This window comes from Symphodus melops (assembly GCF_947650265.1).
Source record: "Symphodus melops genome assembly, chromosome: 1".
Taxonomy (NCBI): Eukaryota; Metazoa; Chordata; class Actinopteri; order Labriformes; family Labridae; genus Symphodus; species Symphodus melops.
In genome coordinates, this window is record NC_136691.1 from 3,868,855 (window position 1) to 3,894,163 (window position 25,309).

Here is a 25,309-nt window from a genome sequence, read left to right on the forward strand (position 1 = left end):
AAATCCTACTTAACATAATGAAGAGAAGAAAAAGAAGACATACTTTGTTAATCCAAGAGGGGAAGTTTAGTATTTCTTTTAGGAAACTGAAAATGGGGATTTCATCATCAGAAAATATGTAAAATATGTTGTAATTTGTGGAGCATATCTTGTATTTTGGGGGCTTTCCATGCCCTTGCTTTGGAGATCAGACAGTTTGGGGGAGGCAGAATCAAGGAAGAGAGAGGAGCCACAGGTCGGACTCAAACCTGGGCGGCCTGCTCTGTAGGGCTTAAGCATCCTAAGTGAGTTTCTACGGTGGCTAGTAGGGTCCAAATGCTTGGCAAATGACAAAACGACCAACATTTAGAAAACATGCAGCATTTTCAGAAACGCTGCACTTACAAAACAAAAACAAATAAAAAAAAGGTTCAAGTACAGAAAAGGAAACAACAACACATACTGTACAATAACTGTTTGAGAGTTTCTATGCTGTGAATATGCTGCATGTTTTTCTAAATGTTTGCCATTTCAGCTGTTGCTGAGCGTTTGGTCCTTACCGGCCACCGTAGGTTTCTGCACTTCTGTATGTCTTTTTTTCTTCTTGCAAACACTGATAAAGAAATGTTGCATTTTCTGCAGCTATCTGTTACAGACCAAACCTGAAATGTGAAATGAACCTGAAGAGCGAGTTTGTCACAACCTGCAGAGAAAGACACTGTAGAGAAAATGTCACAGTACGTGCTCTGTAAACATTTTAACAAATATTTAGGACGTGTATGTGATGTGTGTGTGTGTGTGTGTGTGTGTGTGTGTGTGTGTGTGCTGACTCGGCACGTGGCTGCGTGTTGTTACAGGCCTGTGAATAGCTGTGGAAACAGCGCACGGATGAGGAATGTTTTGTTAGGTGTCCTCACCCTGGGTGGATCTCTGCTTTCGAGGCTCCAGAGAGAAACTCAGTCTTTAAACACAGACGCGTCTGAATCAGCCGGACAAAAACATCTGGAGATAAACGGATGTTTCCCATGAATCCATGTAGCAGAAATCATGCTTTAAAAGTGCAATGATTGTCTGTGTGTGTTTTTTGGTGATTTCCTCGGTGTGAAGTTAAAGCATTTGTACCATAGAAAAAAAAAATTACATTTCATTTGTTTAGATTTTCCAGGGAGGCTTTTATAAAATCTGGCTAATTCTGGTATATTTACAGAAATACTTTTTTTTTCATATGCATTGTCCCTGTAAAATAAGAATAAAATAAATAAAAATTACCAATTTGTCAGTAAAATTGATGTTTCAGTATACTATATTTTAAAAGAATAAATGGAAAGCTTTCTCACCTCTGTGCTCCAGAGGCCTGAAGTGGACATCCATCTATACAGTACATTTAATTTACGCTGCATTACCCTGAGAAAACCTCCTGGTTGTTTTCTTCATCTTGACTTATTCATGTCGTACCCTCCATTTAGTAGGCTGAATTTATCTAATTACAGTGAGGGCAAAGGCAGCGTGGCATGTTGTGGTCTGATCACAGTCACCGGTGTGATATTTTTTCTAAACCACCAAGAAGTACCCCATCATCGAGAGAAAATCAACTGTCTTAAAATAATGAGATCAGTTAATCTGGTAAAATGGTAAAACCTTTTTTTTTTAAATCCTGAAAACAAAGAAGAAGTCGAGATCTTCAATAAACGACTGACTTTAATATTTTTCACAGCTGGAGTCAATCAAATGAACGTTGTTCCCTTTGGGCTTCTGTACTGTATATATGTCTTCTGAACCTGTAAACACAATGTTTCTTCGTCCTTTTGAAAATCTGACCAAACGGCCGTGAGAGTTTCTGAAAGTGGAGTCAAAAAAAGCGGTCGGTCAATTACTGAGGCATGCAGAGGTTTAATCTGAGTCTGACTAATCAGATTACTGGAGCAGCAGTCTCCACTCAGCCGGTTATTGGGTCTGGATCAGTTTGTAAACCAAAGTCTGGAGCTGGAGGGCAAACGTGGAGTCAGCTCCGTCATTTAGTACAAGAGACTCTGATCGCACCCACGGCCCTTACATAGAGCTGGAAATTATAAATGATGTTATTTTCATCTGCTAATCATCATAATAAAGTTGCCCCAACTGTGTTTTCGTTTTGATGAAACAAGCAAGCATGCAACTATGAACTACTGTGTGTTGCATTTTGGGCCCTTTTTGCATTTATTAGATTTGTCGAGCTGAAGAGAGACAGGAAATGTTGGGAGGAGATCGGAGCATCTGACTGGGCCGTGATTGGCCAACTAATGATCCTGTAACCCCAAGGTTGGGTGTTTAATCGGCCTGAAATCATAAGTGTACACCCCGCTTAAAACACCTTGACAAAGGGCCTCATTTGTACAGGATCCATATCACTCAGAATAGCGTGAAAACGCCACTTAAAGCTGAGTCACATTTTTCATTACAAACCATTAAAGCCACTCATTTACACTAAATGGTACTAGAGGTTGGATATTTAAGACGTGTAATGGTAAATGGACTTGAGCTTGTATAGTTTTTTTCTAGTCTCCGGACTACTCAAAGTGTTTTTACACCTTCACATTCACACACTGATGGTAGAGGCTGCTGTGTAGAGTGACCATCAGAAGAATCCCATTCATGTGCTGCAGACGAAGCAGAGGGAGCAGTTCAAGGTTGAGTGTCTTGCCCGAGGACGCGTCGCAGCAGGAGTTTGGGATCGAACCCACTGACTTTGTTTTCCAGCCACACTGCTTCGAAAGCTTCACTGGACAGAACTCCACGAAATCGAGGGGGAGCAGCACACGAGAGCTACGTCAGGATAAAATGATAATTAAGTAAAGTACCAGACAGTAATTGTGACACTAACCAGTGATGAGTTAAAGCAGGTCCACACAAAACCTGAAAGATAACACAAGTGAAACAAAAGCACAACCTTAGAAACGTGGACTTCATAGAGGAGAGAAAGCATACTTGGAAATGAGCATCAGGAAGTGGCTGCTGCAGTATAAAGACAGGTTACAGACATCTTTATAGACATCGTTATATTTGCTCAGCTCGGATGTGGAAATCTGTTCAATTCTTCCCCGTGGAGAGAGTGATGCGCACCTTGGATTTACTCTCTCAGTCAAGATTATGTTAATCTTCTCTAATCTCCGAACAGACGCTGGGAGAGGCAGCACGAGCACACCGAGCAGAGAGGGAGGAAAACACAGGCTGCACTAACAACTTGTTCTATGGTTAAAATAATCTGTATTAGAGGTCATATCCTGCTATAATTAAATGTGTGTCTTGATTTGACTTTTGAGTGGAAAGCTTTAATGTCTAGTTTAAAGACTGAATGCTGTTTAAATGCTCGTCCAAATTGTAAAAGGCGAGCGAGGAGGCACTTTTTATATCACACTTTTTAAATTTCAACACACAGACTTTATTCAAAGTTCCCCAAATAACTGAAAGTAAGAATATACTATCAGAATATAATATTAGAAATAAAACAAAAACACAGTACAGCAATAGGCCATCCTCACCAACAATCCAGAGGAAAATAAGAAAGCTCAGGAGCTCCCAAACATTTAAATTGAAAGATAGAGACAAGCTGTAATAAGATGTGAAAGCAGAGAGAGAGAGAGTTAAAGGTGCCAGCTCCCCCGGTAGTCTCGGCCTATAGCAGCATAACTATGAGCTGGTCTTTACCTGATCCAGCCCTAACTATAAGATTTATCAAAAAGAAAGTACATAGTGTGTTTGCCTCCCGGACCCCCACTGCTAGACGATTCTGATTGGACTCAGATATGAACATCGCCTGATATATCACACTTGGTTTATCACTAATGATCTGTAAACATGCAAGCAGTGTTTATCCAGCGGTGCTAATGTGACCTTTTTCATTGACGTCGTAAACGTCGGCCTCCTCCATTTGTGTGCTCAAGCACCTTCTCTGGATTCTGACTGAGTGAAGGAGGTCTTCGAATTATTTGTTGACCTTTTCATTTCCTGTGTGATTGGTACAACATGTTGTGGAATAATAAGGGGATAATTTAATAATTTAGTCTTAATCTGCAAAAAAACTAAAAAAAAAAGTTTGTGTCTCGAGCTTTCAGATCCTAAAAGTTAAGAAGAAATGTGCCTATTTACCTGTACGTGCATGCTACTTCAGTACTTCACTAGATTTTAATAACGGGCTGTAAAATTGAGACATTAAAAGCCTTAATGAGCCATCCGTTAGTCCCCAGTGTTATTTTGGTTCATTAGTTAAAATATGTCTCATTACTGCTCACAGCCGGATTCATATTTACAAAGCAAAGACACCAAACCGGCAGAAAACATTCTGCACATTTGGAATCGAATTGATTGTAGCGTGACCCATTTCTTCACTCTCACAGGGAGGTTTGTGGGAATTTAAATAGAGTATGAAAACATAAACAGTGTTATCATCATCAGTAATTCATCTGAAGCTCGCAGCATGAGGAGCCGCTACTTCAAAGCCGTCACATTCTGCCGCAGTAATGATCAATTAAAGCAGAACTGCAACGGCTCAGCAGCCAGCCGCACTCAAGACCAAAATGCAGATGGGTGAATTTAAATGCAGGTCAGAGGGAGATGCATTCAGGAAAGAGAAAGAAGTAGGGCAGCAGAGAGAGGATAAAGGCTGCAGTTTGGTCTCAGGGAGCTGAAGCTCTCCGATATTTTGTTTTTTCTGGTGTGGAAAAGAAACTGGGAAGCTAAGATAAGACTTGATATTTTGTTTAGCTTTTTTTAAAAATTTGTTTTAATATATTTTAGCTTTTCAGCTATAACAATGTCCACACCTTAATATCTCAAGAATTTGCATACCATTGTTGTTAAAGGCCATACACAAAAAAAATTGGATGCAGTCCAAATCAAGAATAAAACCAATAAGATAATGGATTGCTGTTTGGAAGACTAAAGTTTGCCTTTTGGGTGTCGCTATCTTGTTTTTTGTTTTTGCTGATCGAGGTGTTAGCAAATGCTAAGTGATCAAAGTTAGACACGACACCATATCTGTAAATATCTATGTATAGAAATGGAGACCAGATTTTCCATCTTTCCTTTTTTGGATTGTTTGTGGCCCTTGACTTCAAATCGAAGAATCAGAAGATTTTGGCCCCAGGTCTCATCAGATGGCATATTTCGTTCTTTTTCATGTTAGCGAGGGAGACCTATAAAAGCCTGACTATTTTTTCCAAAAAATTAGAACACAACAGTTTCCCACTGCAATCAGTTATTGTGTATTTACATTATTTTTTGAAGAGGTCAAAATACAAAAAGTTCCTTCCAATATTTAAAAACAAACAAAAAAACCCTGTGGCCTGTGAGCGATTTTAACGTGACAATTTTGTCCCGCAAGAAAAAAAGTTTGGACACCGCTGGTATAGACTATTACGTCAGCTCATGAATGGATGTAAGGCCAATATAATCCCCAGAATATACTGGAATAACTTTGATCAAATCCATCTGCTCAGTTTATATTCTGCTAACTATGTTTCACTTTAAAAAAAAAAAAGACACTCAAACCTGTAAAGTATTGAAATAACTTTATTAAATACAGAATACTGATTATGATAGGATTGAGACTAACTTTCCAAACAAACAGTAGTAAGGTCATTCATCGATTTCAGAACAGATGTAGTGACGGATGCTAACGCAGCTAGCTTCACATGTTCTCTAGATTTCTTCTGCATATACAACTCAAGAAACCTACTCTTTTTTTTTTTTCCACCGCTTAATAGATTTCATGAATAATGATGAGGATGAAATACAGCATTAAAATAAAGTCAGATGTTATTTCACAGTGACAGATTCAAAACCTTATAAACAGCCGTAAAGACAGAACATGGATGATTATCTGAATATTCAGCGTGTTGACACATTATCTGTCAAAGCCGTCTCTCCAAGGCCGAGGTTAATTATTGTTGAAGCCCAGGAGTCAACTAGTCAGCTACAGAGGAATTTAGAGTTTCAGTGACATAGTATGTTTTTATGCGTTTAGCAGCATAATCAATCTCCCGAATCCCCCCCACCCCACACACACACACACACACACACACACACACACACACAAAAAACCATCAAATCTCTGTGGTTGCATTCAGTCTGCTGAGGCCACACTTGGTTGAAACATTTCTTCATCTTTCCTTCCAATAAACGGGACTTTTCTTCACATGCTAGTTCATCAAATTTGGTTCGTAGAATTGAGGCTTTCCTTAAGAGACCAAAACATGGCACGTTCACATTCAAATACATCTGTTGGAAAGTTGCTGCACAAGTCTCGGGCCACTTTTTTTTTTTTTTTTTTTTGGGTTGTGAATATAAAACATACCAACAAATCCCACAGTGTCACATTACAATCGTGTTCAAAATGTTTTTAAGAATATTCTTTGTCCCTCCAGGGTGAAGGAGTTTATACCCTGAGGTGACACGACCACATTACATATCCAATAATCACGTAAGAAAGGAGGGGGGGGTCGGGGGGGTTAATAGCAGGAAAAGCACACACACATAATCATTCATTAGGTACACTTTGACAGTGCTCAATTGCAGCTGATTTGAACTCTCTTGTACACTTTGAGTACAAGGAGGAGAGTGTGCCCGTGTCTTAAACAGAGTCAAGGAGGTTTATAGGTAGTTATATATTTTGCAGGATTTTAACGCAGAACAACCACGATCATGTGCAAAACGACAGCTGGGACACTTGCAGTGTTTGTGCACTGCGTAGCATGAATAACGCGGCTCATTTTAAGGCTGGTTCAAATGTTGGAAGTCAAAGCTGCTACAGGTAAGAAGTCAATTTGAATCGCGTTTGACGGAGCGAATGTGGGGAGTTGTTTTTTTTTTTTTTTTGTATATACAAGTATGATGAGGTGGACGTTTGATGTGTGCAATTTCTGGAAAGTTTCAACCAAAAGGAAGGAAGAGAAATGCTTCGCTGCGTTCAAAGAGCCTGAAGCAAGTCAGATTTCAGAGGGAGGAAGCATCATAAACACGCCACTCCCAACAGCTGCATCCTTCCTCAGTAACGTGGAGAAAAAAAAGAGACTTGGACCGATGAGAGAAAAATAGAAAATCTCCTCATGTATTTTGCAAACTTTTTCACGAGCTCCATGTGGAGTTTTTCCCAAGTTGTCTTGATAAAATATGCAACCCGACCTTTTAAATTGAACACGTACTGTAAAAGCAGCTTTGAAAACCAAGTGCACGCCGAGCGAGTGGAAACGTTCACGGTAAATCCTCGTCCGGGTCTTGAAGAGGAAGCTACAGGTGTCAGACCTGACACTTTACAAAGGCACTCATTGTGTCGACATCCAACAACAAATAAAAAAAAAAAGAGTCTGGGATTTAACTGAAACGTCTTAAATTAATTACATCATTCGAGCCGATGTCTTTGGAGTTTAGAAACGTGTGTTTTGATCTGACCTTCATATTCATGTGAGATAAACATTCAACCCGAGTTCTTACTTGACGACAGAGTCCGCAATTTTTCAGGACTCGTTTTTAAGCGTCCGGTTCTATTTACAAAACGTACATGATGGATAATCATGGGACAAAATGTTGGATTTAAAACAGAGTGGCGTTTCTCACTCAGATGGTGTTCGAGTATATTTTAGGAAAAGCACTGATTTGATTGTTGTCTTGCTTTTTTTTTTTTTTTTAAAGTTTCCTAGTTAGGCTTCCTAGTAACCGAAACCTAACTATGTAAAGAAACCTAACATGTATGATACCTTTTCAGTGGAGTTACAACTGCATGATAATGTTGCACATAATCATTAGTTATTATACAATAAACAAAAGCAGGGTTGGTAATTTCCTCCTGATTTAAGATTCACTGTAAATATTCATAACGTATACGTGTTTTAGCTACTTAGCCATAGCAACAGATGATATTTAATTCATGTTATATAGAAGTTTGTATTTATTGTATAATTTCATCTGTTTCAGTCTCTATGCAGAAGCCAATAAGTGTGTTTCCTAAAATGAGCAGCCACTCCTTTAAAGTTACGCCCTGCCTGTAATGAGACCAAACTGCTGTAATTATGGGTTTAACCGCAGTGACAGGACGCTTTTCTTGTGACTTCAGGAGGTGTTTACGATACATGGAGCTGCTGAGATCATCAATCACCAGGTGGTGACATCTTTTTAGAGAAAACAATGGGGGAGAAAATAGTCATTGAACCTCGTGTCAGTCAGCTGCTCAGCTACCTGCCACTCCTGAAAGGAACAGAGAAAACATGTTTACACGAGCGCCGAACTCGAACTCTGAGAGATGACGCGCTCGGACATTCTTCAGCAACGTCAGGTGACGTGACGCGCCGTACCTTTAAGAGTGAGACGTAAACATTCAAACATGAGCAGGTGACCGGGTTTTTCTTCAGCGCCTGAAACCAAATACATCTGAAGTGTCTGTGCTTCGTCTTTTACAAGCACGCAAATAAACAGTGGCAGAGGTGCGACGTCCATCGGGCTACTGAAGCGCTCCGCTCCTTTTAAAAGTGGTGACGGGTGTTGAGAGTTGGTTTTAAGTGATGTGACAGCTGCTCGCGGCGCTACAGGTTCAAGTGAGACTTATGCATTAGATGTTAAGGAAGACTTTTTCCCCACTGAGAATTGTTCCCGTTCTGCGTGGAACAATACTTGGAGTCTAAAAAGGAGCCGACGTCCTCCTGCCTGAGAAAAAAAAAAAAAAACACAGCAAGAGGAGTCTCCCCTTAAGGCGACCTTTTTGTTACTCAAACTCTGAATCATAAACAGAAGAGCTACAATAAGCGTGTTAAACTCTCGCTCAGTTTGAAGACAAGTCTCAGCAAGTTAAAAAAAAAAGCTTTTGGATGTTGAGCCTGTATGGTTAGCTACAGGGCCATGCTCGATGCAGCAGAGCGCGCCTTGCTGGAGTTTGTTAGAAAGTACCCTGTGTTCAGTCGAAAGCTGCCGCCATGTCTGCAGCTCTGTTTGCACAGCAGAGAGAGAGAGAGAGAGAGAGAGAGAGAGAATAAACAAATCTGTCCCACTAAAAGTGAACTTTTCAAACACGCCGACCGTCACAATCCAACTACAAGAGTGCGAGTCACGTGGTGGCAGCCAATCACAAATATCTCAGTTCTAGGCTCCATCTGTTTAATACGAGTATATTCAGAATAACACTGTGAAGCTGGTTATGTGAATGAGTCATCTCATCCTGATCATTTACAATCTGTGTTGTCTCGAAGGCTCCGGCTAGTTGGATATGTTAAAGTTCAATCGCGTCTAAGAACAACTTGAGCCGTCATCTTCGTGTTTTTCTATTTGTTGTTTCTTTTTCATTCAGTTTTGCTCATTTTGCGCCTGGAAAATGGACGCTAGTGTTACTCGTCATGTTCCCACATTGTTCCACATATCACAAATGTGTAGTGTACAACGTTATTATCTATAGAACTGATGGGCACAAGAACAACAGCTAAAGCCAGGACGATGTACAGTGCGATGCATCATTGGCCTTTTAAACCAGCCAATCAGGCGACAGTCACATCACAGTTGCCGTGACGTATCCAACAACGCTCACAGCGGGCGACCTCGATACGCTGGTCAGCTTTTTTTTTTGTTTTTGTTTCCAGCATTTGAACATTTCACATTTTCAGCGTAAACGTCGAACGTCACTGAAACGGCGAAGACAAAGTGGAGCCGTCACTTCTCCAGCCCGGCCCAGGATTCACCTCGTTCTCCAACTCCTTTGTGATTTATGTCTATGAATGATGTCCCCACTTTAAAGTTACACACACACACACACACACACACACACACCGTTTATCCACCAGAATGTCCCCACAGTCTCTTTGCCTTAATACATATTGCAAAGTACAGACGTCACATCCACCGTCTTCACCGTTTTAGTCCAAAGTTTTCGGGAGCTGATGGCTGTACCTGGTCGAGCTGCAGTACGAAACATCCATAGAGAGTAGCTGGAGAGTTTGTTATTTATATTATATAATAAATAATACAACTTTGTTCATAGATTATGTATATATATAAAAAAAAAAGGATGACTGGCTAGCAAAAATGCTGGATAGAGAAGCAGCAGCAGCAGAGTTGTTTAGAAAAAAGATATCAAATACATATTGCCTTATTTGAGTAAATGTCTCGGGGTCACAATCCATCTCGTGTCCCGGGTTTGAGTGCCGTTTCTTAAAGCACAGGGTCTCTCAGGGCTGCAGTTGGATGGAGCTCCTGGTCATGCTGCAAAAAAAAAAAAAAAAAAAAATCTGCAGCACGAGCAGGAGAAAGTTTCACCTGAGGACGAGTCGGAGTCAAAAGCTGGAGCTTTTATTTTGTAGTCCGTTATGGTGCATAAATACCACAATCAGCTCGCTCTAACCGAGGCGAAGACAACGTCTCCGGAGCGGTTTCTTAACTGTCCCTCCGGCTTCAGTCTTTACGCAAGCCTCAGATGGTCACGTGAAAGGAGTCCCAGCTGTCGTCTTTGCTGATGCTGCTGCTGCCGTTGTTGGCCGTCGCCATTGACGACGTCAAGTCTCCGACCTCGCCGTCCGGCTGTTCCCCGGTGGGCGTGGCACCGGGCTCGCCGTAGTACTCGTCGTCCTCGTCGAAGTAGCCGTTCTCCATCATGCTGAGGCTGGAGGCGGCGCTCAGGTCCTGGCAGCTGCCCTTGTACTCCTGGATGGACTCGTGCAGCGACCACAGCTGGCACAGCAGAGACATGTCCTGCTGACGCAAACCCACCTGGAAGAAGACGGTTTGAAAAAACATCAAGATGACTAAAAGTTACCGGAGACTTTTCTCAGGTTTATTTTTCTGGCTATTATGTTTTCACTCCACATTTTCTCCATTATTCGCACATTTAAAAAGGAAGAATGTGACGACTTTTTCATCCAGTCTCCCCTTGAGCTCCAGCAGGAAACCAAAACAAGCTGCTGTTTGGCCACGCCTCCTCCATCCTGAAGCCTCCGCCCCGCCTCCAGCGACACACCTCCAACCCCCCTTCCCTCCTCTGTTTGACACCGAGGAGTTTAGCTCAAGCGGCGGACAAAACTGTCCTGGACCACGGCGGCAAAGGGTTGGAAAGTTTCCGATACATTTGTGGTAAATTTCCATGGGAAGTTAAACTGGAAATATTCCACATCGAAAACTTTGCAAGGGAATTATGGGAGTTTAAGGGAATTAATTGGAAATTGAGGTTAATTTAAATCAAACTGTGTCATATCCAAGCTTAAATATAAACATTTGTTTCGTCCTAATCAGACATCTATGCAAAATAATAACAATTAAAAAAATGTTTTTAACAGATTGACGTCACGTTTTTAAAAGATATTAGCCCATAATATCATCAAATCTTCCTTTCCTTTTTGTAGTCTCGTGTTCGGGGCTTTAAGTGTGATCCAGGGTTCTAGAAATCATCCGAGCATGTGACGGAGGAGTGCACTGTGCACGTAGGGGGGCGTGGCCTCAAAAGCCCTGCAGTGAGCAGTGTGTGATTGAGGAAAAGCATGTTTAAGTTTGCATGAAATCTGGTTGCTTTAGTCAAGATTATGCTAATATACTTTTTCCCCCCCAACTATATTTGAGTTTGGAAAATTTCCAACTTTGAAAATTCCCGGAATTTTGCAACCCTATCCGGGACTCGAGCTGTAATTGTGGCCTGCATTGTTGTTTTAGCAGGCTAATGTTAGCACACTTGAATTAGCTCGTAGCTCCACGTTGCATGTTTGTGTTATCCAAAGAAGCGGTGAGCACGTCTCCGACAACAACACAGCCAGCGGGACTCGTGCATGCAGTCATGAGATTTACACAGGATACACCGGATTTATGTGACAAATGTCACACGTCCTTCCTTGAACATTTTGGATGTTTTTCCATTTTCAGCCAGACCAAAACCACCCACCAGCAGAACTGTAACACCTTTACAGAATGACAAAAGGTGATGACGTGACTCCCTAAGTCGTACTGTGACGTCACATTGCGGTGTCACTCATTCAGCGCCATGAGAAGTGAAAGGCCGGGGCGTTTGTACTGCGCAGCACTCGGCTGACGGTGCAGTCTGAACTCGGGGTCACTGCTTTGTCTTTCAAACACATCACAGTCGGTTCAAACAGCTGAGAGCCAGATCTGCGCTCCACAAACTGGGAAGAGGCTTACACACTCTCAAATATAGGACACCGTCAACTTATGAAACCTGCTGAACTACAAACTCACTACGATACATGAACGCCTGGAGAAGCCTGGAGAAGCCTGGAATTTGATGCAAGGAGGGACAAGCTTGTGACGTAAAAACAAGGACCGAGTAAATCATGTCACATTATCCAGAAGTGGTCAAGTTTGACCTTTTCACACAAACAAGTGGATAAGAGGAGACAGGCGTGTACCTTGATCATGATTGAAATCCAGTCTGGCTCTGGTTATAAAAATCCCTGCTGCTGGCGAGGGAGCGGATTTAGTGTTTCACCCCGTTAACTTCTCAGTGGACGTAACGACGACGCGTATTAGTTCACCTAACCCTAACTCCCCCTCTCAGCTAAAAGGTATTAAATTCAGCTTAGAATAAAAGTCAGTACAAGCCTAATACCTTCATTTGTGTCATCCAAAGCAAAGCTGCTCCTGATCCCGCTTTCTCTAGAGTGAAAAGGTACTCCAACGCCAGACTCCATTTTCAAACATCTTTTTTATTTTAATCTTCAAATGACTCAAAGAGATTTTAGGCAATAGACTGTTTGATAAGTTATTATAAATCTGGAATTAGAAGTATTTTCAATCCTCAGGACAAGAACAGCTTTAGCTAACTTCACAGTACAGATATAATTGGGTTTATATGGATGTTTGACATTTGAAGTTGCTGCTGCTGCTGCAAAAATAAAATAAAGATGCGGAAGAATTTAAAGTAACTATTCACTTTCAAGAAAAAGTCTAAATGTCAGAATAGAGTTGAATTGTGGAAAATAAAAAGTGAAAAAAATATTGAAATTAAAGTTAAAATTCCACAAAATTTTAATTTAAAGCTCTCTTTTTTTTTTACTTTATCAACAGTTTGCCCTTTATTCAATATTTAGATATTATTGCACTTGTATAGACATTTTTATTTTCAAATATCTACTTTTGCATCTACATTTAAACTATTTTCTTTCATAATTACATTTTTTTTTTTTACATTTCAACTTTTTTCTCAAAGAGTATTGCTGGGAAAAAAAACCTTCCTCCTTTTAATTATTTATTTCTCATGTCTGGCCCTAATCCTCTGTCGTGAAAAAAACCAGATCTGAAGGACTAAAAGTTGATATTTTATGGATATATATGTGGTTTAAAATTAATTGTGTGTATGCCGAATTCTTTAACAGGGTCTAAATTGGTTGAAAAACTTTAAATTGAGGGTTTATATGCGTGTACATTTGCTCAAAAGCCACGTCATGTCAAACTAGCACATTTTCCCGGGGGGGTCCGGTTGGATGTGAACACACAGCGGGTCCGGATTAAACCACTGGTGGAAATCGGAGCACTTTCTCCCCGTCAAAAAAACACGAAAACACTCCGTGAAATACTTGCCATCTCTTTCCGCAGCAGAGCCAGAGCAGCGTCGAGGTTGGCCGGCTTGTTGGCCAGGAGGTTGTCGGTGTTATTCCTGCCTCGGCTCAGGTCGTCCTGGATCATGGTCTTCTTCACGTACATCCTCTCCATGTCTCTCCAGGAGCCGCCGCTTGAGTTCAGCAAGCCGCTCAGGCTCTTCGGCAGCGGGGGAAGCCCCTCGATACAGGCCATTCCTCCCAGGGAACCGTTCGTTGACTTCCCGTTCATCGTCCCGTGAGTTACAAATCAAATCCCGGCGAGTATTTTAGACAAAATGTGACAGTTAAGTCTCTGAATTCTCCCAACGGTTGGTACTATAGACAGTCGTCTCTCCCGGACTGAACGAGCAGAGCAACAGCCTCCTTTTCTGCCCACAGGGCGGTCAGAGACGCCACGTCAAGTCACCCGGATGTCACTTATTTCATATCCGGTGTTCTTATCAAAATAAAACATCAAACTCGGTTTTATTGGCCAGGTACGTTTAACGTTGGTAGACTGTGCTCTCTGTACAGTGTGAACATTAAATAACAACAATATAAACTAAACATGTAAAAAAGTAATTAAAGACTAACATAGCACAAGCAACATACTGCCAGTATGGTTGGCACCATTTTAAAACACAGCATACACATACATAGAATACAATTGACATATTGTAATTTGGAGTAAAATTAATCTAAAAAAACCCAAAACATTGAATCCAAAGAGGTTAGCCTAGAATTCAAGTACAACTATGCAGTTATACTTATTATTTCCCGGTGACAGGCTGGCAACCAGTGGACTTTAATCTGGTCCTGCTTGTGTTTGTAATTTATTTAAGTAGGTCTATGTATGAACTTTATGTGGATGTGATATGAGCCCCTTTAAACATCAATAGTTTAAGCTTAAGAAACATTCTTTTTACAGTCCACAGTACAGTCTGCCATGCTATAAAACAAAGCTTTAATTTGAAAAACCAGCTTCAGGTCTTTAAAACTAGTTTTTGTGAGCTTGATTATATTTCATAGCGACTCAGTGGTTAAATCCGCTTCCTGTCCTTTTAACACAGTGGCTGCTGGGCGTCTCCCTGTCAAGTAAAGACATAGCTTATGTTTTTATCCCCAACCATTTTTTTTTTCATTTAATCAGAATAAAAAGTTATAAAAACAACAAGAAAAAACCCACATCAGAAATAAATCTAACTTAACCATTTCATTTGAACCAGAAATGGAAAGATAATAAGATTGATTTCAATGAAACATTTCTAAAGACTTCCACTGAAAAATGTGTTTATACATTTAGAAGGTCTATATATATATATAAAGAACATACAGAGGGACTATACACTGTTTACTGAAGTATATCAGAAAGCATGGAAATGTCTGTTCATGATCTTTGAAGTCAGTTGATTCGTTGCTTCGATTATCTTACAATAGTTTTTGGCATTAAGCTAAATGTCTGGTTATAGTTACAATGGAAGGTTGCGTTGATTTCAGTACATACAATAATGGGTTACACTGATGGATTTTCCCAATCAGAGCGAACACACAGAGGAGATGAGGACACAATGAGGAGTGTGCGTGTTTGCAAGACAATAGTTTGAGCATAAAGGACAGATGGTGGGCCTCACTTCCAGCCCCCCCAGCCTGAAGTCCCGTCACAACAATAACACAACAATAACCTTGAAACCAAGACACAAAAGCATCACACACTCCTCGGCAAAAGAGCAGCATACCACACACACACACACACACACACACACACACACACACACACACACACACTCATAAGCACCAGTCTATGTCACACAAACACATACTAGAGTAAGACAGAAGAAGGAAACCTGAGGCTTTTCTCCTCATTTCCTACAGACACACATATTAATAGGCCTATATTGGGTCTCAAGCTTCATAATAAACATAAAACAACTTTATTTTACCATGTTACTTTTAGTGACTAATTCTAATGATCAAGGGAGAATTGATTATTTTTGTTTTCCAAATTAAAATAAATGAAAAAGGTTCTGTACGTGTTCTGCAATATTAGCCTCACCTGTTCTTTAACATTTTGTGTTTAACACAGGCTAGCTTTTGTACATAATATTTCCCTGCAGCTTCTTTTAGAGTGAGATTAGTTTATGCTTATTTCTTTCCTTGAGTTTCAACCTCAATTTGAAATTTAAAATGGGAAAATTAAGCTTGCAAGCTAATGCAAGTGAGAAGCTTTCGCAGTAAGCAAGCTAATCCCCTTTAAAGAATGTAACTCTCTTAAATTAATGTCAAATAACTAAAATGGAAAAAAGCCACACCAAGATAAAAGAAAGGGAATGCACCATAATGGATAAAGATATCGTTTGTAATTGTACAAGCCATAGCTAGTACAGCTAACTTTCTTTAGCATAACTGTCTCCTGTGTTAGCTTGCTAGCTAAAATGTGTTTTGAGTTATATTAAAATATCTCACTGTTACAGCAGAACAGTATGCTAACATTTGTTTGACATCAGTGGAAAATTTTACTTAAATTAGCTGACCTAGGCAACTGTGGTATCAGCAAACTTGCTATTTGTGTGAGCTAAAAGTATTTTAAATTAGCCGCTCTAATGCTAAACACTTTTACTCATTCTTTCATGCTATCTTGATTTCCAATTTTGTTTGTTTTTGTACTTAAAATTTAGGCCTAAATGCTGATAATTAGTATTAGACTGTTTTCGTATCATGTTATCACCTAACAGTATGATATATTTGTCCCCTCTGTTCAATGTAATCCAGCTATAACAATTAGCCATCAGCTGTATGTCCACAGCTGCACAATTCAGAGGGACTAATGAAGGACAATCTTGCATGTTCAGGATATTTATGAGCAGAAGGTCCCCTCTATAAGCTCTCATCAACACGCCATCATCAGCATCATCAGTACCGCCAGTACCGCCTCCTGAGATCAAAGGATTAGGCGTATGATGGCACCCCCTGGAGATACATGTAACCCCAGCATGCTGGTGTTAATCTGCCTTGCTAAAAAGCACAATGACTTTGCGTCACTTAGCATAGGCCGGCTAATAATGATGTAAAGATATCCGCTTATGTCTCTGCTGGAGAGCGATATTTTGCTAAAGGCAAAGATAAAATCCCAGTAATTACACGTAGATTCATAAAGATGTCTTGCATCTTTTTCTGATGCCTGTATTATATTTTATCTGCATTCATTTAACCATATTCCTTATCTTACTGTCGTTTATCATCTAAATTATCGATTTACGTTTATTATAAGCCTTGTCTTAGGTACATTGAACACATATTTGTGGTTATACAGTATAGATGAACAGAACTAAAATGCACTGTGTGCATGATAGTGTTCATACTGTTTATACAGATTTACATCTTTAAGTTACTGGCATTTCAACTGTTCCTTTCTGAGGCATGTTTTTTTAATAGCTCTTTAATTGATGCGCATTTGTTTTTCGTACTAGCTCTTGATTACTGTTTTTGATGCATGTTTTTTTCTACACTTATATTTTGATCTATTTTAATTTTTTTGCACTGTGTGATTTTCTTCTGCTATCCCGCTTTGCTGCTGTAACACTGTAAATTTCTTTGCTCGTGAGATGAATAAAGGATTATCTTATCTCTTATCTTACGCAGCAACAATAATATATTGACCTTTTGTTTTCAAATGTTTTCTTACAGAGCCCGTTTCAGCCATATCCCAGCCACGTCAAGCTAAACATTACTTTGAACTTGAAACTCGTCTGGGATGCATCCCTGTCAGAGAGACACAGAAGGAGTGTGTGTGTGTGTGTGTGTGTGTTTGGAGGTCAGCTCTCTATACTGCAGATCGGGGAAGTGGCGTGGCCGGTTAGAACAGCTGCTGTCAGTGACACGTTTTTTTCCTCCTGTGAGGAGGCCCCTGAGAAGTCCAGCATGCCGTTATGGTCATTGTGGTGACAACAGCTGTATGCTTTAAAGTGTCAAATCATCAAAAAATAGAACAAGTGGAAGCTAATTCTGCAATAAAAAAAACCATAAATGGTGCATAAGGGTCCAACATGCAGGGACAAATATGTTTCTGACATTCGCTTTCTGTCGCCAAAAAAAAAAAAAGCACCTTCCTCCAGGCTTCCTTCCTTATTTCTTCAGGAAACAGAGTTATTTCCGTGGGAATCGTTGTGACTATTTGGTCACATTTTTTACCCTGAACATTTTACTCCTGAGCAGTGGAAAGATTAATACATTAACTCAAATATTTTACCTAAGTTAAATTCTGAAGTACTTTTTACTCATCACTTCAAAAAACGGTGCCGTTACAGAGGGAAAATATTCTGCTCTTACCACCACAACACATTTTATATGACAGCTTTCTGTATTATTTCAGTTAAAGATTGAAGACAGTGGGCAATATTTTTCCTCCCTGTGACCCAAAACAATTTAGACAGTGTCTTCTAAACTACTCATTGCTGGGGATCTGGTGGGACTGTGGTTAGTGCCCCGATATATGGAGGCCATGATCCTCCAAGTGGATGGCTCTAATCCGACCTGTAGCTACTTTCCCTCATATCATATCTTTTTGGCCCATTAGGATGCAATTGTACCTGATTTTTTTTTTTTATGAAGTTGTGTGACACATTGTGCACCTTTAAGAATAATATTTTACTTTAAGTGGAAGTTGTAAGCTGTTAAATCCAAGCTCAGACGTCTGACATATGACTTTTTTTAATCAAGCACTCCAGATTGTGAAAAAGTATTTATTTGTTCCATTTCGGTGCCTTAAACATCGGGTGAAAGTCCAGCCTTTCTCCCCACATGCACTTCTTACTTCAAAGGCGGATGCACAAGCAGCCAGATGGTTTGAAACGTGTGCAGCCAGCAGCAGACTGTGGTACATTGAAAGGAGATGGGTGTTTTGTTGTTCCCTTTGGTCTCGCTGCAGTCTGTGCTGCAGAGTCAGGAGGGTGTGGTCCTGACCAGCAGCTGGCCTCACACTGCCTGACCTCTGCCCTCCCCCTCTTTAAGCTCAACCACCAGCTCTGAAACACCCACTTTTCTGTCTGCCTTTCTGCTCCCTGTCTCCATTGCAACTCTATTCAATGAAGGGGTAAATAACTTTCATGACTTTACTTGATGAGGCCAGATGGTGAAAGCTGCAAAGAGACGAACTGGGCTCGTTACTGTGAAACACTTGTGTGAAGTCCATATGTGTTTAAACTTAATTAAATTAAACAAAATTTAAAGAGAAACATGACACTGACAAGAGTGAACTGAAAACAATGCCTACAATCTTTGTCAGAGTCACATCGCACAACTCAACACTCCTCTTCCTCTTTATTTTGCCATGCTCAGAAGGTAACTCCTTCTGGGCCCCGTTGGGGAGGTTTGACCTGTTGTTACAAACTTTTCACGTTATCAGCCACTGCAGTGGCGTCCAAGCAGGCAACTGCTTGGGGCCCCGGACCAGTAGGCGGCCAATGAGGGCTCACTAATTCAAACCAGCAGCACAAAATGTGCAAATTTTGCAATGACAGAGGGAAACTTCCCTCAGGCACTGCCTTCTATACTACACTCTCTTGCTCACTCTCTATTAAGCGTTGCATGCATTATTGCTTTGTCAACAAAGAAAAAATTAGAGCAATTATACGTCTATAGGAGAGAAATGAAAAAAAAAAAAGAGGACAAAGAGTAAGTATTGGCTGGCAGACATAATGGCGATGAACACTGATTGGAGGGGCCGACAATTGATTTTTGCCTCGGGCCACAACAGATGTAGAATTGCCACTGATCCTTTGAGGGCCCCCGAGCACATGCCTGCCCTGACTGTTGCCAAGCAGGGCTTCTGCAAGTTTGTATAAAACTAAATAATAAACATGTGAATGACAAAAATGTAGGGCTCCTACATTCATGATACGATGTATAGTCCATTGGAAGGATTGCTATGACATTTGCTTCCAGAGATTTAAGGCCCATTGAGAAGATAGATTTTGACCTTCCTTTAGCAGAATCAGATGGCATCATGTTTCATGTGCTTGATCTCACAGTTTTACTGGACTGTCTCAAAACCTGGATGAATATTTGCTGTGTCACATATCAGGGATCTGGGTCAGACATTTAGTTTGGTTGGCTAAAGAAGGGTGCCTGTACTGTCCGATTTGTCACTTTATGTTTAAATGTTTTAAAGTCCAAAAAATCTGCCCGTCTCCCTGAATATGTCAGGATGAGCACAGAGAGGAATCATCTCACTTTGTCCACAGGAGGGCGCCAAACTCGACACACTAAAGATCCCTAGAGGAGCTTTAACTGCGTTGATAATTATTTAAAGACTTCTTCATTCTTCTCAATAGATACCAGCAAGAAAAATAATCAATAAAAAATGTATCAATCAAAACTTTTATTCAACAATAAAACCTTAAAAATATTTAGAAATATCCTTTTAAACAAACTCGACATATAAAAGTTGAACAGATTGAAGCAGCACAAACGACTTTTTGTAAATCACAGTCCCTTAAAAGTAATCCTTAATTTTTCTCCTCCATATCGAATAGATGAAGCGCCACATCAGAACATGATCAGATACTTCAGTCCTTCCTCGCCCAGCAGATGGGTGCAGTATAAATGTGAAGATGTGCAGAAAAGAAATAGCCTGCTGAAGTGTAACCCAACTCCTGCAGATCAGCAGAGGTCAGGCAGCGTCTCGAGTGGACTGAAGGGCAGCGGATGGAGGTGGAGGAGGCATCCGTCTGTCACAGGAGGCAAAAATAAGCTTATACCGCAGAAACAACACCGCAGCTTCTGGGTTCAAGAATCATTATCAAGTCTGCTTTGACGTCACACCATCCACCTCTCATCAACTGCTTCCCTGCAATACTGGTCGGACGACTTTCAGCAAGATGAAACTGAACTTTAGGTGATTCAATGTCTTTGTTTGTGAATCTTTTCAAAGTAAAAGTCCATGCACACACACACACACACACACACACACACACACACACACACACACACACACACACACACACACACACACACACACACACACACACACACACACACACACACACACACACACACACACACACACACACACACACACACACACACACACACACACACACACACACACACACACACACACACACACACACACACACACAAACACAAACACACACGTCGTCTGTTAAACCCTGCTGTTCTCTGAGTATAATGATCAGGAGCTGTAAGGCACCGCTGAGAAAAATAATGTTCAACCTCGCAGCAAAACAAAAACTCAAACCTTTAGTCACACTCTCCAATACTGCATTCACACATGCACAAAAATTGCTGAAAATGTCAAAACTTTAAGACTGAGCTGCATGTGTGCACACAAACAAACGGAGTATGAGAGCAATTTCAGATAAAAAAAAAAAAAGACAAAACAGAAAAACTCAACTCAGCAAGCTGTCTTAAGACTCTTTAGGCATTTTGGAATTTGGTCGTATTAAAACGTCTTCTTTCCTGCACACACTCTTCTTCTTGTTTAGGACAGGCAGGAATCAAGATGTGCGTTGATCTTTGACTCCTGCACCTTTGCTTGGCACACAGGACAGCTGACCATCACTGCAGAGGAGGATGAGGATGAAGAAGAGGAGGAGGAGGAGGAGGAAGTGGTTGCAGTAGCAGTGGCAGTTCTCTGCTGCATTGCGGGGGATTTGGTCTTCAGCGACTCCCTCGACGCTGCTGAATCGCCACCTAACGTCTTCTGGAAGAAGTCGAAGATGCTGGCTGAGCTGCTGCGCTCGTCCCACGGCCTCTTTCTCGACACGGATCCTGACGCGCCCTCGCTGTTAGAATGATTGAAATACTTGGACTGTGTTGGTTTCACGGGGCTGCCTTTAGTTCCTGACGAAGAAAACGTAGAAGTGACGGGTTTACTGGGACTAGGTTTGGATGTTTTTGGAGAGGAATCTGAGTTGCTACTTTGCCGTTTAGGAAAGAAGGAAGACGTTGAGGTAGCAGCTGGCGAATCTTTTTTAGTTCCTGTGTTTGAGTTCGAGGTTTGACTTAATGATTTCCTGAAGTTTGTTCTGTTAAAGACGTCTTCAATCGACTTCTGTTTGATTTTATTTGCTTCCCGGCTGCCGCCTTGTGCTTTGGAGATTCTCACCGGCGAGCCGTTGATGTTAACAAAAGCCTGTGTGTTACTGACAGACCTCTTCACGGGGGGCTTCGGTCCTGAGGAGGCCGCCGGTCTGACGGAGGTAGAGGTGTTGGAGAGTCCTCGGTTACCCACGCCGGAGCGAACGGGGGAGTTTCGAGCCGGAGGTGAAGGGGTGAGGAGTTTGTTCGGGGAGGAGACGGGGCTGGAAGACGTTTTCACAACAGGCACTGGTGGTTTTGAAGACGTGGAGGTCTGCGACGTCCCTCCCAGGAGGAAACCTTTGCCGCTGAATGGGATAATGTTTCTGATGTCCTGTAATCCAGAACCTGAGAGGGAGAAAGGCACAGAATCAGAGGCAGGCAGGCATACTTTTTACCAGATGTTCCACTGAATCAATGTTCTCGAGATAAGTGATAAAATGAAAAATACCCTTTTACAAGTTTCACATTTCAGAACTAAAACTATTTCCTGATATCCTGACACAATTATTTATATACAAGTGTAGAACAGACATGTGGTGGATTAGAGGAATCGACCGTGCCTTACTAAAATTCATCCCTGAATAAAAACCACCATGTTCTGTTTACACTTTTGAGCTTTTTCCAAAAGAACTACAAACAGGATAGCTCATCTGTTTTCACACATCCACTCCGAAAAAACACATGGAGATGATTTCAGGAGGACTGCTCCGGAGATTCTCCCGACCTGGCTGTTCAAGTAAAAGCACAACGTAAAGTCCGAGGGGAAACATCAGGAGTTTCTGAGGAGTGTGAAAGCCCGAGCTTGTATAATAATGTCACATGACCTGTCGTGTGCACGTAACATTGAGTGTGTTATTGGATATGTGCTTTTTCTAACACCTGTTTAACGTCTGTCCTCCATGTTATACTTTTTTTTAAAAACAAAAAAAACAAATGCTGCTTCTGGTTTGGCCTGCACACCTTATATATTTGAATATGTGTTTGCCTTATTATTTCTATTTGTAGCTTTTAGCAACGTTTGAATTTGTTTTGATTTTTTAGGGAGCATTTTGTAAAATCTGGCCAGGGACAACAGATAAAAAATTAGCCTTTTTCCTAACTCTGATATATTTACAGAAATGCTTTTTAATATACACTGTCCCCGTAAAATAAAATAAATAATAGTGTCTTTCGTCAGCTATGGTGGAGGGAGAATTGAGTTTAGTTTGAATATTAGAACCCAGAGTTTTAACATTAAGAAAACATCAGGTTCATATTAAATACAGACAAAAATAATTCAGTATAAAACTAAATAAACGTAACTTTTTGTGGTTTATAAAAGTTGAACATAAAGGAGAAACTTTATTACCTGCAGCAGTTGTACTTGAAGGCTTTCCGTTTCCTGGGCCCTTCTTCTCCAACGACTTCCCGTCCTTCCTGGCATCCTTCTTGCCTTTTTTGCCGTATCCTTCAGGCTCCTTCACCTTGGTGTAAGTCCCTCCACACGTCCTCCTGTGGTCCTCCCACCAGGGGTCCTGAGAGGAGGGAGCCCGGTTCATGGCCCTCTTCACCAAGCCAAAGTAGGGTTTGCGAGTCTGACACGGCCCGTTGCATTTCCACCAGTGCTGCCGATAAACATCGACCTCATCGTGGAAACTGTGGTAGACCTGAGGAGAAAAAGAGAATATGAATCGTTCATTGTTTTACACGCAAATCGAGTGGAAACACGTGTTAATAGAAGATGCACCCACAGAAATCTTTGTCCCCGTGGCGTTGTTGATCCGGTTCATGTGTTTGCAGAACTCAGGCCCGTGACCGTCTCTGTCTCTGTTGTTCTGGGTCACAAACAGCAGCGCGTGGATCATCTCATGAAGGAGAGTCTAAGGAAACAAGATCAATCAGAGGATTCCCACGACTATATATATCACACAAGGCATGCATTGTTGCAGCTGGGACTGCAAAGAAGGAAGAGTTGCTGTTCATGAGAGGACACGTCGGTCCTGATTCCTTTCCCCCTCAATTAAGTTCAAGCTACTTTCTTTACTGCGTGCAAATTTACAAGATTTGAAGTGTTTATACTCTGGCACAGAGAGAAATGTGTGCTGGACAGGTTTACCTCCACTAGGTCTTTTCTCGGTCGGAGTTTCAGCAGAGGCTCACTGAGTCTGATTGAACACAGCCCACCTCGACCCTCGTAAGAACACACACCTGCACACCTGCAAGACAACAACATCGGTCACACCTGCACACATCTGACACAACCCTTACTGGAGAGGTTGTTTACACACAGGCTCACTGGGGGATTTGTTCTTCAAAATAGTGCATATTTTAATATTTGATTCAGTCTTTGATCAACATGAGAGCATTTAAATCAGTGGTGTCCAAACTTTCTTTCTTGCGGGCGTTAGAATTGCTCACGGGCCACAGGGTTTTGTTTTTTTTTTAAATATTGGAAGGAACTTTTTGTATTTTGACCTCTTCAAAAAATAATGTAAATACACAATAACTAATTGCAGTGGGAAACTGTTGTGTTCAAATTTTTTGGAAAGAATAGTCAGGCTTTTATAGGTCTCCCTCGCTAACATGAAAAAGAAAAAAAGAACGAAATATGCCATCTGATGAGGCCTGGGGCCAAAATCTTCTAATTCTTCGATTGAAGTCAAGGGCCACAAACAATCCACTCAAGGGCCACAAATGGCCCCCGGGCCGCACTTTGGACACCCCTGATTTAAATAATAAAGAGACTTACAGTGTCATTCTTGGGCTCCACTTGACTTCCACCCCGCACAGTTTCCCCCAGAAGAACGTGTCATTGAACTCCAGGAACATGGCTCTAACATCGGGGTTTGGGTCCAGAGTCTCCCAGGTCTCGTCCACGATGGACAGCGGCCTGTCAAGCCGAGCAGTCGGCTTCCAGTAAGGGACAACACCGCTGCTGGTTCCTCCACCTCCAGTTACCTCCACCTTCCGTCTCTTACTGCTCTGCCCGCCTGAGTCCTCTGAAGTGTTCGGGGAAAACAATGAAGTCTCGTACTCGTTGTTAAACTGCTCCTGGAGCTGGATTGCGAGGAGCAGATCCTCGTCCATCACAGAAAGATGAGCTAGCTGTGGTTTGATGTTTGTAACTGATACAGTGTCACTGAAACATCACGTGACAGACTCAGAGGAGACAACAACACACACTGTCAACAATTCATTAAAAACACACAGAGGCCTGTCATAGCTTCAGACAAAACATTAAAATCTTCATTGTGGATCAAGTCGGTTGCTAGCCGTTAGACCAAAGCGCTTCCAATGGCTGTAAATTAACAACATCCGGCAAGATTTTCAAAATAAATCTTCTGAAATGAAAAGGATAAACTTTAGCAGTTTTAACAACAACAAAAACAGGGCATAAAAACAGCATCAATAGCAAACGAAAAAAGGTTTAAAAACAGCTATGAACAAGTTTACATTAATTAAATAAAGGGAGAAAAAATACAATAGCATTAAATAATACGAGGCATAAACACTATGTATACTTCCACTTGTGTAAAGACAGATCAGATTAAAAACACAAATACACAGTGTCAACATCATATATGTATACTTTAAATTTAAAGAAAAGATTTGTGTTAAACGAGCAACATTGTTTTCAGAGGTACATACAAATATCAGGGTTTCGATTACTGGCTGATAGGGGCTTAATAATGTTGCTGAGTTGTTGTAATTTTGATTTTATC

The 25,309-nt window shown here is 41.1% G+C and overlaps 2 protein-coding genes across 3 annotated transcripts; both read right to left on the reverse strand.

Annotated features, from left to right (window-relative positions):
- Nucleotides 1-5,508: 5,508 nt before the first annotated feature.
- fam89a (family with sequence similarity 89 member A) lies at nt 5,509-13,932 on the reverse strand. Of its 2 annotated transcripts, XR_013781010.1 has the most exons (3): nt 13,510-13,932; nt 10,314-10,698; nt 5,509-10,194 (listed from the first exon to the last, which is right to left on the reverse strand). XR_013781010.1 is itself a non-coding variant. In XM_079365850.1 (2 exons), exons 1-2 carry the CDS (start codon nt 13,756-13,758, stop codon nt 10,402-10,404), a joined length of 546 nt encoding a protein of 181 aa, XP_079221976.1. In that variant the 5' UTR covers nt 13,759-13,932; the 3' UTR covers nt 10,269-10,401. The 2 variants fall into 2 exon arrangements, 1 of the variants encoding a protein (XP_079221976.1); XM_079365850.1 differs by lacking the exon at nt 5,509-10,194 and having other exon boundaries at nt 10,269-10,698.
- A 5,937-nt stretch (nt 13,933-19,869) lies between these two features.
- sprtn (SprT-like N-terminal domain) lies at nt 19,870-24,904 on the reverse strand. Its single transcript, XM_079358119.1, has 5 exons — nt 24,337-24,904; nt 23,704-23,803; nt 23,339-23,467; nt 22,957-23,254; nt 19,870-21,953 (listed from the first exon to the last, which is right to left on the reverse strand). The coding sequence occupies exons 1-5, from the start codon at nt 24,672-24,674 to the stop codon at nt 21,007-21,009; spliced, it is 1,812 nt and encodes a 603-aa protein (XP_079214245.1). The 5' UTR covers nt 24,675-24,904; the 3' UTR covers nt 19,870-21,006.
- Between the last annotated feature and the right edge of the window lie 405 nt (nt 24,905-25,309).

What these genes read in the sequence shown, in the direction of transcription:
- fam89a (XM_079365850.1), bottom strand. Translation starts at nt 13,758, where the DNA reads ATGAACGGGAAGTCAACGAACGGTTCCCTGGGAGGAATGGCCTGTATC. An exon ending in CTCTGCTGCGGAAAGAGATG is followed by an intron (nt 10,699 to 13,509) that starts GCAAGTATTTCA and finishes GTCTTCTTCCAG; the next exon opens with GTGGGTTTGCGTCAGCAGGA.
- sprtn (XM_079358119.1), bottom strand. Translation starts at nt 24,674, where the DNA reads ATGGACGAGGATCTGCTCCTCGCAATCCAGCTCCAGGAGCAGTTTAAC. An exon ending in CCACGGGGACAAAGATTTCT is followed by an intron (nt 23,255 to 23,338) that starts GTGGGTGCATCT and finishes TTTTCTCCTCAG; the next exon opens with GTCTACCACAGTTTCCACGA. An exon ending in TTCAAGTACAACTGCTGCAG is followed by an intron (nt 21,954 to 22,956) that starts GTAATAAAGTTT and finishes TCTCCCTCTCAG; the next exon opens with GTTCTGGATTACAGGACATC.